Source organism: Hylobates moloch, unplaced genomic scaffold, assembly GCF_009828535.3.
Source record: "Hylobates moloch isolate HMO894 unplaced genomic scaffold, HMol_V3 SCAFFOLD_58, whole genome shotgun sequence".
In the NCBI taxonomy this organism is placed as follows: Eukaryota; Metazoa; Chordata; class Mammalia; order Primates; family Hylobatidae; genus Hylobates; species Hylobates moloch.
Window position 1 is genome coordinate 195,925 of NW_026652333.1, and position 15,073 is coordinate 210,997.

Below are 15,073 nucleotides of genomic sequence, written 5' to 3' on the forward strand. Positions count from 1 at the left end.
AAAAAAAAAAAAAAAAAAAATTTAAAAAAGCAATGATTTATTTATCTTTCATTAATAAATACTTGTTTTAACTACTTTATAGATTTTTAATTTGCGTAATTTTTATAAATACTTACCCAGTCAGCATAGGAGAGTGAAATACTGAGTTGTGAACTTGCTCAGTCTTTGCTCCCTTCTCCTATTTTATTTATAGACTGCAATATGCTTTTCTCCTTTTTAGTTGCCAATTTTTCAACTTAGAATAAGTTAGTTAAAGAGAAGAAAACATTATACTGCAGAAGAGGCTGCTACTAAAGTAGGAGGATCAGCTCCAGTAATCTTTGAACCCAGGTGGTCAAGTTTCTTTCATTTATTGAGCACCTACTACGTATCAGGGATTATATAGATGTTTGAGGTACCTTAGTGGGCAAAACCAATTAAATAAACGTAAGCTTTTAGAGCTTACATTCTGGCAGAGGTAGACAGAAAATAATACACATACTATATAAACTATAGAATTTTAGAAGTATAGGTTTTATGAGAAAAAACACAGAATAATACACATACTATATAAACTATAGAATTTTAGAAGTATAGGTTTTATGAGATGAGACATATGGGTAGGGTGGGAGGACAGGAATTGGAGGCAGGTGATAATTTTGTTTTTTGTTTATTTGGTTGGTTTTGAGGCGGAGTCTTGTTCCGTCCAGCCCAGGCTGGAGTGCAGTGGCATGATCTTGGCTCATTGCAACCTCTACCTCAGCCTCCTGAGTAGCTGGGACTACAGGGGTGCACCATCACGCCCAGCTAGTTTTTGTATTTTTAAGGTAGAGATGGGGTTTTGCCATGTTGGCCAGGCTGGTCTTGAACTCCTGGGCTCAAGCCATCCACCTGCCTTGGCCTCCCAAAGTGCTAGAATTACAGACGTGAGCTACCGTGCATGGCCTGATAATTTTAAATAGGAGTTAGAATAGACCCCATTGAGAATGTAATATTTAAGCAAAACTTGAAGAAAGTAAGGGAATTACCCATATGGACATAGGGGCAAGCATTCTGGGTAAGAAGAACCTGGCTTGAGTGAAGCAGTCAAGGCAGAGAAGCAGGAGATGGGTCAGCGAGGGAATTGGGGAGGGCCAGATTATATAAGGTCTATAGGCCATTGAGAGGACTTAAGTTTTCAGTTTGAGTGAAATTAGAGAGTTTTAAACAGAGAAGTGTCTCTTGAAGAACTTCACATACTATATCTTGAATTATTCACCTCTTGGTATGAAATTTGTTTTGTCTTCAACATATTTCAGATGTGTGTATGATATTGATATTTAAGCCAGTTGGTTCTGCATGTATTTGTGGTTAAGGCTGCTCCTACATGTGCCTTAATTTGTTGGTGTAGGGTCCTTCTCCCACACCTGAGGATGTCTCCATGAAGGAAGAGAATCTCTGCCAAGCTTTTTCTGATGCCTTGCTCTGCAAAATCGAGGACATTGATAACGAAGATTGGGAGAACCCTCAGCTCTGCAGTGACTACGTTAAGGATATCTATCAGTATCTCAGGCAGCTGGAGGTAGGTGGGCCTTTGTGTTTTGGTTGTATAAGCAATGTGGAATTTACCACACAGCTGGGAAGGAAGCAAGGTCAGCTTTTTAAACTTTTGATTCTACCCACAGGTTTTGCAGTCCGTAAACCCACATTTCTTAGATGGAAGAGATATAAATGGACGCATGCGTGCCATCCTAGTGGATTGGCTGGTGCAAGTCCACTCCAAGTTTAGGCTTCTGCAGGAGACTCTGTACATGTGCGTTGCCATTATGGATCGATTTTTACAGGTAGGTGTGGCTTCAGGGACTTCATGCCAGTGGCTCATTGAACATTACATTTATGCTTGGGGGATAGAAAACGAAAGTGGGTACTTCTGAAAAAAAGACCAAAAATCAAACTGTGAGAAGTCAAAGAACTTTAGGGACTAAAAAGGGAAGTAATCCAAGTGTGTCAAGCCTTTGATGATGCTGACCAATATTGGGCATTTCTGTAAGGCCAGCCAGCTAAAAAGTACTTGGGGGAAATATTGCATTGCCACAATCCTTCATCAGAGGACATATACTATCAGTTGGGCTGAAAGTCCATCTGAAGCCTGTAGTGCCTTTGGATGCTGGTTTTCTGGGCCTGCTTGCACAATTTCCATAGTTTGGTGCTCTTTGGTGTTAAGTTTTAAGTTTCCTCATCTGAAAAATGATGAGTTTGGCTGGAGAACCTCCACGTTTCCAGCCAACTATGTCATTGAATCACTGTAGAAGAAGAAGGTGGCAGTATTTGTTTTTTTTAAAGGAGCAGGGGTTGTGTGTGGAGTGGATTTAGAATGTAGTGTAATAAAGAGTAATATAAGAAAATAAGAGACAAAAATAATCTTCAGCATATTTATGAGTGGGTAATGCACAGCCCCTGACCTGTTAGAAGAGACAGCAGATATAAATTGCCAATGTGTTATCTACCAAACAATAGCCCTGCAGATAAGGTTTTATTTATTTAAAGTCAATATTCAGGATAGGGGTTTAGGTCAGGCACAAATTCTGTCCAAACAATGTAATAAAAATTACTTTACAATAATGGCCCTGAGATACTACAAAATCCCAGGTAGTATGCATTCCTCTTTGGGCAGGAAAGCACAACAGTGTTTTAGGTAGGTTTCTTTATTTTTTATTTTTTTGAGACAGGGTTTTATTCTGTTGTTACCCACGCTGGAGTGCAGTGACCCAATCTGGGCTCACTGTAGCCTCAACTTCCTGGGTTCAATCAATCCTTCTGCCTCAGCTTCCCAAGTAGCTGGGACTACAGGCATATGCTACCACGCCCAGCTAAGTTTTTGATTTTTTTATAGAGATGGGGTTTTGCCACGTTGCTCAGGCTGGTCTCGAACTCCTTAGCTCAAGTGATCCGCCCACCTCGGCCTCCCAAAATGTTGGGATTATAGGCATGAGCCACTGTGCCCAGCTGTGGTAGATTTTTAATAATGAGAATTGAAGCAAGAAAAGTACAAAGTCCCAGTTTTGGAGAAAAAAGAAAAAAAGCAATTAAGGGAAACACTTTATCCTAGCCTGAGAGTCTCCCTGACTCCAAAGCATTAGTGAAAGATTTTCTAAGCTGAATAATGGGTATGCTTTTGGTAAGGATTGAGGAAATGAGCCATCCATTAAATTCTCACTTTTTTCTTTGGCCTTATCTCTATTCAGACCGTGCTTAGTGTGTCAGGTCAGGGCTGCCACAGATACTCAAGTCAGCATGAGGTTGTGGGAAGAGTGACTAGGAGCTTGGTATTCAGGCTTGGATTCTTCCCTTCTTGGCAATTGAATGATCTTGGCGTGGTGTCTGAATCTGTTCTCAGGACACCTATTTGTAATTGAGGAATAAAGTATGTCCTTCCTAGAATTTTTATGAGGATTGGATGAGATAATATGTTAGAATCTTAGCACTGTGCCTAGCACACAGTGCTCAATTACAGATAGCTGTCGTGATCAGTGGTAGAACAGTCAGGTCTCCTGTGCCCTTATGAGCAAACACAATGTGCACTTTTCCAGGACTTGGTTTCCTTCTCCCACCCAAAGCTTCACTCTTCTTGTTAGGTGTGACTTTTGATACATTAATTTTCCATTAGGTTCAGCCAGTTTCCCGGAAGAAGCTTCAATTAGTTGGGATTACTGCTCTGCTCTTGGCTTCCAAGTATGAGGAGATGTTTTCTCCAAATATTGAAGACTTTGTTTACATCACAGACAATGCTTATACCAGTTCCCAAATCCGAGAAATGGAAACTCTAATTTTGAAAGAATTGAAATTTGAGTTGGGTCGACCCTTGCCACTACACTTCTTAAGGCGAGCATCAAAAGCTGGGGAGGTAAGTGCCTCCAACTCTGTAAGAGACTAGTTTTGCTTGGTGTCTCATCCCAGAAACCTTGACCTAATTAAAGGAAAGCTTATTTATAGGACGCATCCTTTAGATAAGTCTTAATGCTTACCTCATCAGTTCTTAAGAGAAAAGGCCTCATGATCTATGTTTACAACATAGTGTGGAATAGAGTAATTCTTGAGAAGGATAAGTGAGTTAAGTGAATTGGAGTTCCTAGGCCTTCATGCAGAATTTTGCAAGACAGTAATTACAGTTGTGATTCTTACTGTCCCTTGCTGTTCTTTCTTAGGTTGATGTTGAACAGCACACTTTAGCCAAATATTTGATGGAGCTGACTCTCATCGACTACGATATGGTGCATTATCATCCTTCTAAGGTAGCAGCAGCTGCTTCCTGCTTGTCTCAGAAGGTTCTAGGCCAAGGAAAATGGGTGAGTGGTGGATTTAAGAAGAAATTAATTAGGCCACATTTTAGTCCTTCATAATATGAAAGGCCTTAGCATTTTTACAACACTATCCTTGAAGCAATTGGTTTTGTTTTGTTTTTGAGACAGGGTCTCAATCTGTCGCATAGGCTGGAATGTGGTGGTGCCATCACAGCCCACTGCAGCCTTGACCTCCCAGGCTCAAGTAATCCTCCTACCTCAGCCTCCTGAGTAGCAGTGACTACAGGCACGCATGACCATGCCTCGCTAATTTTTGTAAATTTTTTTGTGGAGACAGGGTTTTGCCATGTTGTCTAGGCTAGCCTCGAACTCGGCTCAAGCAGTCTGCCCACCTTGGCCCCCAAAGTGCTAGGATTTCAGGTGTGAACCACTGTGCCTGGCCTGAAGCAATTGTTTAAAGTCCAAATGCCTAAAGGAAAGCTACTTGGAGAGGGGCATAGGGGCTTGTGCTTGTAGTTCTAACTACTTGGGAGGCCGAGGGAGGAGGATCATTTGAGCCTAGGCCCAGGAGTTCAAGTTTAGCCTGGTGAACATAGAGGGACCCCTGTCTCTTGGGAAAGAAAGCAAGCAAGCTACTTGGAACAGTTCAAATAGAAGTGAGTTGACTATATATACCAAGGTGCATGTATGCAGTATAGAGTTGTACAGAATGAGGAGGGCCACTAAGAACTGATATGTATAATTTCTTAGATACTATGTTAAGTGAAACAAGCAAGTTGTCAAGCACACAAGACAAAGGCAGGCCAAGGCCTGACTGATTTAGCCAGTAAGAATAGAATGAGCCACTTGTAGATTCAGAAGAGTAGCCAAGGATGGTATCTCCCTGGGTCTTTGTTTCACATGGCAAAAAGGATAATGTGGAAACAAATGGAGCTGGATGGCTGCAATGCGAGCCACAGGTACACTGTTGTGGAGAAGCCAGTTCTAGACCACTGCTAAGCAGTCTTCTAGTCTGCAGCTATACCCTGAGAGCAGCACAGTAGAAAACCTCATCAGAACCTAGGGGATACGAAGCTGTCTTGGCCGGGTGCCATGCCTGTAATCCCAGCACTTTGGGAGGCCAAGGTGGGCAGATCACCTGAGGTCAGGAGTTTGAGACCAGCCTGGCCAACATGGCAAAACCCCCATCTCTACTAAAAATACAAAAATTAGCCAGGCATGGTGGCAGCTGCCTGTAATCCAAGCTACTCAGGAGGCCTAGGCATAAGAATCACTTGAACCCGGGAGACAAAAGTTGCATTGAGCCGAAATCGTGCCACTGCACTCCAGCCTGGGGGATAGGGCGAGACTCTGTCTCCAAAAAAAATAGAAAAAGCTGTCTGGTGACAGCCTCCCAGGAGAGATAGGGAGGTGAGTGGGAGATGGCTGGGCGGCAGCTCTGCCCACACCTGCCATCACCTCCTTTTCCAGGAGGATCACAAAGCATTTTGCCAGGACAGATCAGCTGTGGTTCAAGCCTTGGCCTGTGTGGCCTATATGGATATAGGCAAGGTCACCAGGGCAACGTGGTGGAGCTGTTCACCTAAACAATGTATATTGTAGTTTACATGTTATGCAAGAAAGTGTGTGTGTGTATATATATTTATATATTTGTTAATTTTTTGGTATAGGAGGAATAAACCAGAAACAACGAAAGTGGAAACTATGGGGTTCTGTGGGAATAGGGTGGAGGTTGAGGATGAGAGGACTTCTGACTGTAACCTTTTATTGACTTCATAATACAGTGTAACTTTTTTTACTTTTGAACAATGTAAATATTTTATGCAAACTTTAAATTGTAATTAAGTGGAAATAAACAATGTAACTACATGTGAAATTGGTAACAGAACACAGAGGAAAGAATTAATTTAAGTACTTGTTGCTTGAGCGCAGGAGTTTGAGCCCAGCCTGGGTAGCATAGCAAGACACCCATCTCTACAAAAAATTAAAAAATTAGTTGGGTATAGTGGCACACACCTGTAGTCCTAGTTACTCAGGAGGCTGAGGCAGGAGGATTGCTTGAGCCCGGGAGTTCAAGGCTGAAGTAGCTATAATCCTGCCACTGCACTCCAACCTGGGCAACAGAGCAAAACCCTGTCTCCGAAAAAAAAAAAAAAAAAATCTGTAACCTGAACACAGCATTCTGACTGTGCATCCTTAGTGGGATTTAAAGTAGGACAAAGTAAAGGAGTAAAGTGGTAACATCAAGTTTACTTAGTAGGTTCATTGTTAATAGTAATCTGTTATTATAATTTTGGAACTATTTTATGTGTATTGTAGGATAAAACAAATTTATTCATGTTATCAAGAACTAAAATTTTCACTCTAGGAAGAGTTTTTTAAATGATTAATTAATTGTTTATTATACAGGGTCTTTCTTTGTCATCCAGGCTGGAGTGCAGTGCTGCTATCACAGCTCACTGCAGCCTCAGTTGCCTGGGCTCAAGTGATCCTCCCACGTCAGCCTCCTGAGTAACTGGGATCCAGCCACACGCCATCATGCCTGGCTAATTTTAAAGTTTTTTTGTAGAGATTGGCTCTCCCTATGTTGCCCAGGCTGGTCTCGAACTCCTGGGCTCAAGTGATCTTCTTGCCTTGGCCTCCCAAAGTGCTGGGATTACAGACGTGAGCCACTGTGCCTGGCCTAAGAGAGAAAATACTAACAGTTAAAAACAAAAGGTAGTCCTCACGTAGGAAATAGCAAAACAAAAACAAAGGAAAACCCCTATTATGTTTTGGAAATAACAGCAAATTCATAATAAAGAGTCTCAGAAACAGTGACAACTCAGTAGTAGTGAGCATATTTAGTGCCCACATCTTGGATACTAAATACCATTATCTACTGGCAACTAGGGCTCTTTAGTGAAATTGCTGATTTCAGGGCTATGGCAGGGGAAGTACAAGGTGAGCCTAGAACAATTTGTGCCAGATAGCACACAAATTCTCAAAGATCAATGAGGTCACATCAAAAGGACATAGGAGAGCTGGTCATGGCAGCATGTGCCTATAGTCCCAGCTACTCAGGAGGCTGAGGCAGGAGGATCCCTTGAGCCCAGGAGTTTGAGGCTGCAGTGACCTATGATTGCACCACAATAAAATAGGAAGGGAAGGAGGGACATAGGAACTGGCTTGAAAGGACTCCGGCTGACTGAATTAGAGCATTAAAAAGAATAATGACAGTAATAGATTATAGTGTATAAAAAAAAAGGATTCCTGGGTCCATAATGATACAAAAAATAAAAGAGGGGTTCATTTTTAAAAATCAGAATACCAGCTAATTAAAGTAGAATGATAGAATTAGAAACCACTAATTTTTAACCTGTAATGTAATAATTTATTCAAGCAAGGTACATCAATGAATGCAAAAATCATTAGATGGAATAATTTTGGGAATGTTTCCACAAGATTCATGTAGTCTCAAATTATCATCCCATAGATGCTTGTTAATTCTGTAGCAAAACTGCACATCTATGAGGAAGTGGTCTGGTGGTTTCCACCTTCACCCAGGGATTAAGCTCAGCATTACCATTGGCAGACGACCTGAGTTGCCGTGCCGTGTTGTGCAGTAAGATGCATACATTATCACCTATTCTTGCCCAAAATGTTTGACAGGAATTAAATCATGAGGAAATGTGCAAATCCAGAATGTGAGACATTTTAAAAGGAACTGCCTCAATGCTTAAAAAAAAAGTCACTGATGACAGTGTTTCTTACGTGAGAATGGTGTTATGGATAGGTACGAAAATGTGCTTTTTAGAATATGCTTCTGAAACATTTAGCAGGGATGTGCTGTGATATCTGCAAATTGCTTTCAAATGGCATAGCAAAAATTGTGTGTGAGTATACACAGGGAGAGGAGGGAAATGTGGCACATGTTCATGATTGATCAATCTACGTGAAGGATATATAAGAGGGTAATTCTTTCAGTTTTTCTGTAGATTTGGAATTTTTTGAAATAAATGAAACACTTGAGGCAAAAATGTCACTGGTACATGGTACCAATGGCTAATTTTTAGTCACCTTACTCTTAAATGTGCTTCGCTCTCCCAGTTTTCTGAGAATTTATTTCAAAATGCTAGAAATTGTGCATTATTTCAATTTTTACTCTTGTTTCCTCTTTCTTCCCTTCAAAGTATTTTAGGATTAAATTGTGTAGACTGGGCACAGTGGCTCACACCTGTAGTCTCAGCACTTTTGGAGGCTGAGGCAGACAGATTGCTTGGGCCCAGCAGTTTGAGACCAGCCTGGGCAACATGGCGAAACCTTGCCTCCACAAAAAATAGAGAAACTGGCTGGACGCAGTGGCTCATGCCTGTAATCCCAGCACTTTGGGAGGCTGAGGTGGATGGATCACTTGAGGCCAGGAGTTTGAGACCAGCCTACCCAACATGGTAAAACTCTGTCTCTACTAAAAATACAAAAATTAGCTGGGCGTGGTGGCACATGCCTGTAGTCTCAGCTACTCGGGAGGCTGAGACACGAGAATTGCCTAAACCCAGAAGGTAGAGGTTGCAGTGAGCAGAGATTGTGCCACTGCACTCCAGCCTGGGCGACAGAACGAGACTCTGTCTCAAAAAAAAAAAAAGAGAAATTACCCAGGCATGGTGGCGCACAACTATAATTTCAGCTACTAGGGAGGTTGAGGTGGGAGGATCACGTGAGCCTGGGATGTCAAGGCTGCAGTGAGCTCTGATAGTGCCACTGCACCCCAGCCTGGGCAACAGAGTTGAGACCCGGTCTTCAAAGAAAAAAAGAGATTAAATTGTGGTTTATTTTGCCAATTATACCATGCATATAAAAAAAAGTACTTTCACTTTTAGAATTTTTGTCACAGAACTCTTAAAGTCAGTTGACATATCTTTTTTTTTTTTTTTTTTTTTGAGACTGAGTCTTTCTCTGTCACCAGACTGGAGTGCAGTGGTGCGATCTCAGCTCACTGCAGCCTCTGCCTCCTGGGTTCCAGCGATTCTCCTGCCTCAGGCGCACACCACCATGCCCGGGTAATTTTTGTATTTTTAGTAGAGATGGGGTTTCACCATGTTGGTCAGGCTGGTCTCAAACTCCTGACCTCAGGTGATCCTCCCACCTCGGCGTCCCAAAGTGTTGGGATTACAGGCATGAGCCACCGTGCCTGGCCTTTTCTTTTCTTTTCTTTTCTTTTTTTGAGACAGGGTCTCACTGTGTTGCCCAGGCTGGAGTGCAATGGCGTTAATATGGCTCATTACACCTCAAACTTCTGGGCTCAAGCAGTCCTTCCTCCTCAGCTCCTCAAGTAACTGGGACTATAGGTGTACACCACCATGCCTGGCTAATTTTTCATTTTTCATAGAGATAGGGTCTCCCAATGTTACCCAAGCTAGTCTGAAACTCTTAAGCTCAAGCGATCTTCTTGCCTTGGCCTCCGAAAGTGCTGGGATTATAGGCATGAGCCACTGTGCCCCGCCAATTTATATATCTTCTTACGTGATACATCTTATTATCAATTGACAGCTGTTCTTTTGCTTGAAGTTTACTCTTTGGGAGGCTAGGTCACAAGGCTTGGTGTGGTAGTGTCTAAGTTCTCTCTGCTGTTTGGTGCTTAACTACACAGGATTCAACAAGAGAATCATAGGTAGTCCTAGTTCTTCTGGATTTGATAGATTGTTGCTTGTAGCACAGTTTATTTCTTATTTCCGAACATCTTTCCCTGACTGACAGGGAGCTCTTGAGCTCGTAAGAGACAGCTGGGCCGGGCTTTGATGCAGGGTTGTGTGAGATGTGGCCAGCACTCTAAAGGGGCACTTTGTTTTAAGTGTCTCCTTTTCCATCCCCTTTCAGTGTTGTTACTTGAAGGACTCCTATGTGTGCATCCTCTTTAAAAGATCCTATGGGACTTTTGGCACTTGATTTAGCTAAGAGCTTCACAATGTCTTAATTTAGTCTGGTCTCAGGGCCAGAATCATCTTGCATTTACCGGCTGCTTTAGTGTTGCTGGTACTGTGAGAGTGGTCAGGGCTTTGATTGAATTTCCAGAAGGTAAGAATATTCTTGTACAGCTTTTACATAAGTAATGTCATCATGTACAAGATGTGTTCTTCTAAAGAAGCAGAGGTTTTCTCTTGCCCCTCAGTCATGTCTGTCTGTCTGCTTCTTGTGTTTCAGAACTTAAAGCAGCAGTATTACACAGGATACACAGAGAATGAAGTATTGGAAGTCATGCAGCACATGGCCAAGAATGTGGTGAAAGTAAATGAAAACTTAACTAAATTCATCGTAAGTACTATTGTTTTCTTAAGCTGTGGAAAGCTTTAGGTTCTGGGTTTTGTGTGTATGTGGGGTGTGTGTGTGTGCTGTCATGTAAATATATTAATAACGTGGGAGTTTTAGCACAAATCCTTTATCCTTTATATTTTTCCGGTACAGTATGGTGTGGAGCATACTGATAAACCCTGAAAGCAAACTTTATTTGAAACAAGGTCGATAGGCTAGCCATGTCTAGGCCCAGATCCCAGTCAGCCAGTCAGTTACTCAATGTATTGAATTACTCTGTGCTTATACCAGCATCCTGGGGAGGGCACTTTGCAAGCAGGGAAGGCTGGTTTGCATGTGATTGGGAAGAGAGAGGGCCCATTTCAGATGGCGGTGTGGAAGTATTGCGTATTCAGATGATGTTACTCAGAGCCTCTGTCCAGGGTCTTTTGAGGCAATGATGGAAAAACAGCTAATTAGCAAGCATGGTTAAGAGGGAAGACGCCCATTCAGGGGGCATCCTGAGGACATGGTGTCTATCTCTGCATGGCCCACCTATGAGGAGGAGCCAAAGAAGACTTAGTGCTGTCCTGTGCTTGTGTGACACCAAACATCAGAGCTCACCAAGTGTGTGGTGGCAAAGAGCAAGGTATTTGAACCTCAGAAGAGTCTCAAGTGTCCTCACAACATGATTTGCTTCATGGAAGTGTAATGTGTGTTCAGTCCTGAGAGGACTGTCTGGGATTTGTTAAGCATTAGTTGCCACCCTCTTTTATTGTCAGTTATTGCTGCCAGGCGTGGAGAACCTGTTATGTCCTGTGGCACTTAGATATGGTAAACACAGCTCCCCCTCCCATCCCTCTGGTAGCCTATGAGAGAAAGCCTGCCACTTGGACCTTGAAATCATTTGTTCCTATCACCTGTGCTACCAGCTGTGTTTTATTCATTAATGGGGATGGAAGGAAATGGTCAGGCACATGTTATGAGCCCAGAGCTTTCACTGGCTTCAGCGATTGGGCATCATCAATGTGATCATGATTGTAGCTGCGGACCTTTGATAGTTGTGAATTAGACTAGGAATAAGGTATCAGTGGGGGTTCCTGACATGTGCTTAATCACAAATGACTTCTGCAGGCCATCAAGAATAAGTATGCAAGCAGCAAACTCCTGAAGATCAGCATGATCCCTCAGCTGAACTCAAAAGCCATCAAAGACCTTGCCTCCCCACTGATGGGAAGGTCCTAGGCTGCCGTGGCCCCTGGGGATGTGTGCTTCATCGTGCCCTTTTTCTTATTGGTTTAGAACTCTTGATTTTGTACATAGTCCTCTGGTCTATCTCATGAAACCTCTTCTCAGACCAGTTTTCTAAACACATATTGAGGAAAAATAAAGTGATTGGTTTTTCTTAAGGTATCCCATGTGTATTTATTTGTGTATTCTGTACTGAAGAAATCAGTGAAAGCTTGCTTTGACTAATTTCTTTTTGAGCTGTTATGAATAGCATGTAAATTACTGCCATTATGGCTTGGGCAAGACCTTTTTATCATTTTCTCAAATGGAAAAAACTAGAACTTGGCCTCTGAACACTAAACCTATTCCTAAGCTTCTTGAATACAAATAAGTTTATTATGAAAATTTAAAATGAGAGGATAACCATGACACTTTCCTTTCTAGAAGCTAGTCAGCTGCTCTCTAATTCCTGCATAGGAACTCCTGGCCCAGAGCAACCCTTGTAATGGGTCCCTCTCTCAAAGGCATGGTTGAGACCAGAGAGAGCCATCCCATGAGTCACAGCTGGAGAAAATGGGCCCGTGGCATCCTGTTCAAGGTGAAGCTTGGGATCCATTTTTTTCAGGTACATTATGGGTTAAATGGCTTTGTATTTTTTTGTTTGGCTGGTTTTTAATGGGCACTGAACTTTTTTTTTTTTTTTTTTAATTGAAGTTCTGGGGCACATGTGCAGAACATGCAGGTTTGTTACATAAGTATACATGTGCCATGGTGGTTTGCTGCACCCATCAACCTGTCATCTACATTAGGTATTTCTCCTAATGGTATCTCTCCCCTAGTCCCCCACCCCCTGACAGGCCAAAACCCCTCTGTGTGTCCATGTGTTCTCATTGTTCAACTCCCATTTATGAGTGAGAACATGCAGCGTTTGGTGTTCTGTTCTTGTGTTAGTTTGCTGAGAATGATGGTTTCCAGCTTCATCCATGTTCCTGCAAAGGAATTCATCCTTTTTTATGGCTGCATAGTATTCCATGGTGTATATGTGCCACATTTTCTTTATCCAGTCTGTCATTGATGGGCATTTGGGTTGGTTCCAAGTCCTTGCTATTGTGAACAGTGCCGCAATAAACATATGTGTGCATGTGTCTTTATAGTAGAATGATTTATAATTCTTTGGGTATATACCCAGTAATGGGATTGCTGGGTCAAATGGTATTTCTAGTTCTAGATCCTTAAGGAATCGCCACACTGTCTTCCACATTGGTTGAACTAATTTACACTCCCACAAACAGTGTAAAAGTGTTCCTATTTCTCCACATCCTCTCCAGCATCTGTTGTTCCCTGACATTTTAATGATCGCCATTCTAACTGGTGTGAGATGGTATCTCATTGTGGTTTGGATTTGCATTTCTCTAATGACCAGTGATGATCAGCATTTTTTCATATGTTTATTGACTGCATAAATGTCGTCTTTTGAGAAGTATCTGTTCATGTCCTTTGTCTACTTTTTGATGGTTTTTTTTTTTTTCTTGTAAATTTGTTTAAGTTATTTGTGGCCTCTGGATATTAGCCCTGTGTCAGATGGATAGATGGCAAAAATTTTCTCCCATTCTGTAGGCTGCCTGTTCACTCTGATGGGTAGTTTCTTTTGCTGTGCAGAAACTCTTTAGTTTAATTCAATCCCATTTGTCAATTGTGGCTTTGTTGCCATTGCTTTTGGTGTTTTAGACATGAAGTCCTTGCCCATGTCTATGTCCTGAATGGTATTGCCTAGGTTTTCTCCTAGGGTTTTAATGGTTTTAGGTCTTACATTTAAGTCTTTAATCCATCTTGAGTTAATTTTTGTATAAGGTGTAAGGAAAGGATCCAGTTTCAGCTTTCTGAATATGGCTAGCCAGTTTTCCCAACACCATTTATTAAATAGAGAATCGTTTCCCCATTGCTTGTTGTCAGGTTTGTCAAAGTTCGGATGGTTGTAGATATGTGCTGTTATTTCTGAGGCCTCTGTTCTGTTCCATTGGTCTATATATCTGTTTTGGTACCAGTACCATGCCGTTTTGGTTACTGTAGCCTTGTAGTATAGTTTGAAGTCAGGTAGCGTGTTGCCTCCAGCTTTGTTCTTTTTGCTTAGGATTGTCTTGGCTATGCGGGCTCTTTTTTGGTTCCATAGGAAATTTAAAGTAGTTTTTTCCAATTGTGTGAAGAAAGTCAATGGTAGCTTGATGTGGATAGCATTGAATCTATAAATTACTCTGGGTAGTATGGCCATTTTCATGCTATTGATTCTTCCTATCCATGAGCATGGAATGTTTCTCCATTTGTTTCTGTCCTCTCTTATTTCCTTGAGCAGTGGTTTGTAGTTCTCTTTGAAGAGGTCCTTCACATCCCTTTTAAGTTGGATTGCTAGGTATTTTATTCTCTTTGTAGGCATTGTGAATGTGAGTTCACTCATGATTTGGCTGTCTGTTGTTGGTGTATAGGAATGCTAGTGATTTTTGCACATTGAGTTTGTATCCTGAGACTTTGCTGAAGTTGCTTATCAGCTTAGGGAGATTTGGGGCTGAGATGATGGGGTTTTCTAAATACACAATCATGTCATCTGCAAACAGAGACAATTTGACTTCCTCTTTTCCTAATTGAATACCCTTTATTTCTTTCTCATGTCTGATTGGCCTGGCCAGAACTTCCAATACTGTGTTGAATAAGAATGGTGAGAGAAGGCATCCTTGTCTTGTGCCAGTTTTCAAGGGGAATGCTTCCAGTTTTTGCCCATTCAGTATGATATTGGCTGTGGGTTTGTTATAAATAGCTCTTATTATTTTGAGATACGTTCCATCAATACCTAGTTTATTGAGAGTTTTTAGCATGAAGCAGTGTTGAATTTTGTCAAAGGCCTCTTCTGCATCAATTGAGATAATCGTGGTTTTTGTCATTGGTTCTGCTTATGTGATGGATTACGTTTATTGATTTGTGTATGTGGAACCAGCCTTGTATCCCAGGGATGAAGCCGACTTGATAATAGTGGATAAGCTTTTTGATGTGCTGCTGGATTCAGTTTGCCAGTATTGTATTGAGGATTTTTGCATCAATGTTCGTCAGGGATTTTTGGCCTAAAATTTTCTTTTTTTGTTGTGTCTCTGCCAGGTTTTGGCATCAGGGTGATGCTGGCCTCATAAAATGAGTTAGGGAGGATTCCCTCTTTTTCTATTGATTGGAATAGTTTCAGAAGGAATGGTACCAGCTCTTCTTTGTACCTCTGGTAGAATTTGGCTGTTAATCAGTCTGGTCCTGGACTTTTTTGGTTGGTAGGCTATTAA

General features: G+C 41.7%; 1 protein-coding gene across 1 annotated transcript in view; it reads left to right on the forward strand.

The window, feature by feature from the left end:
* The window catches only part of LOC116463752 (G2/mitotic-specific cyclin-B2), a 19,917-nt gene extending 7,982 nt beyond the window's left edge, over positions 1-11,935 (forward strand). The window contains exons 4-9 of the mRNA XM_032147008.2: positions 1,370-1,540; positions 1,644-1,802; positions 3,626-3,862; positions 4,164-4,304; positions 10,440-10,550; positions 11,661-11,935. Of these exons, the coding sequence (XP_032002899.1) occupies positions 1,370-1,540; positions 1,644-1,802; positions 3,626-3,862; positions 4,164-4,304; positions 10,440-10,550; positions 11,661-11,771 (930 nt within the window). The 3' untranslated portion in view covers positions 11,772-11,935. The remainder of the gene's footprint in view (positions 1-1,369; positions 1,541-1,643; positions 1,803-3,625; positions 3,863-4,163; positions 4,305-10,439; positions 10,551-11,660) is intronic.
* Positions 11,936-15,073: the final 3,138 nt, after the last annotated feature.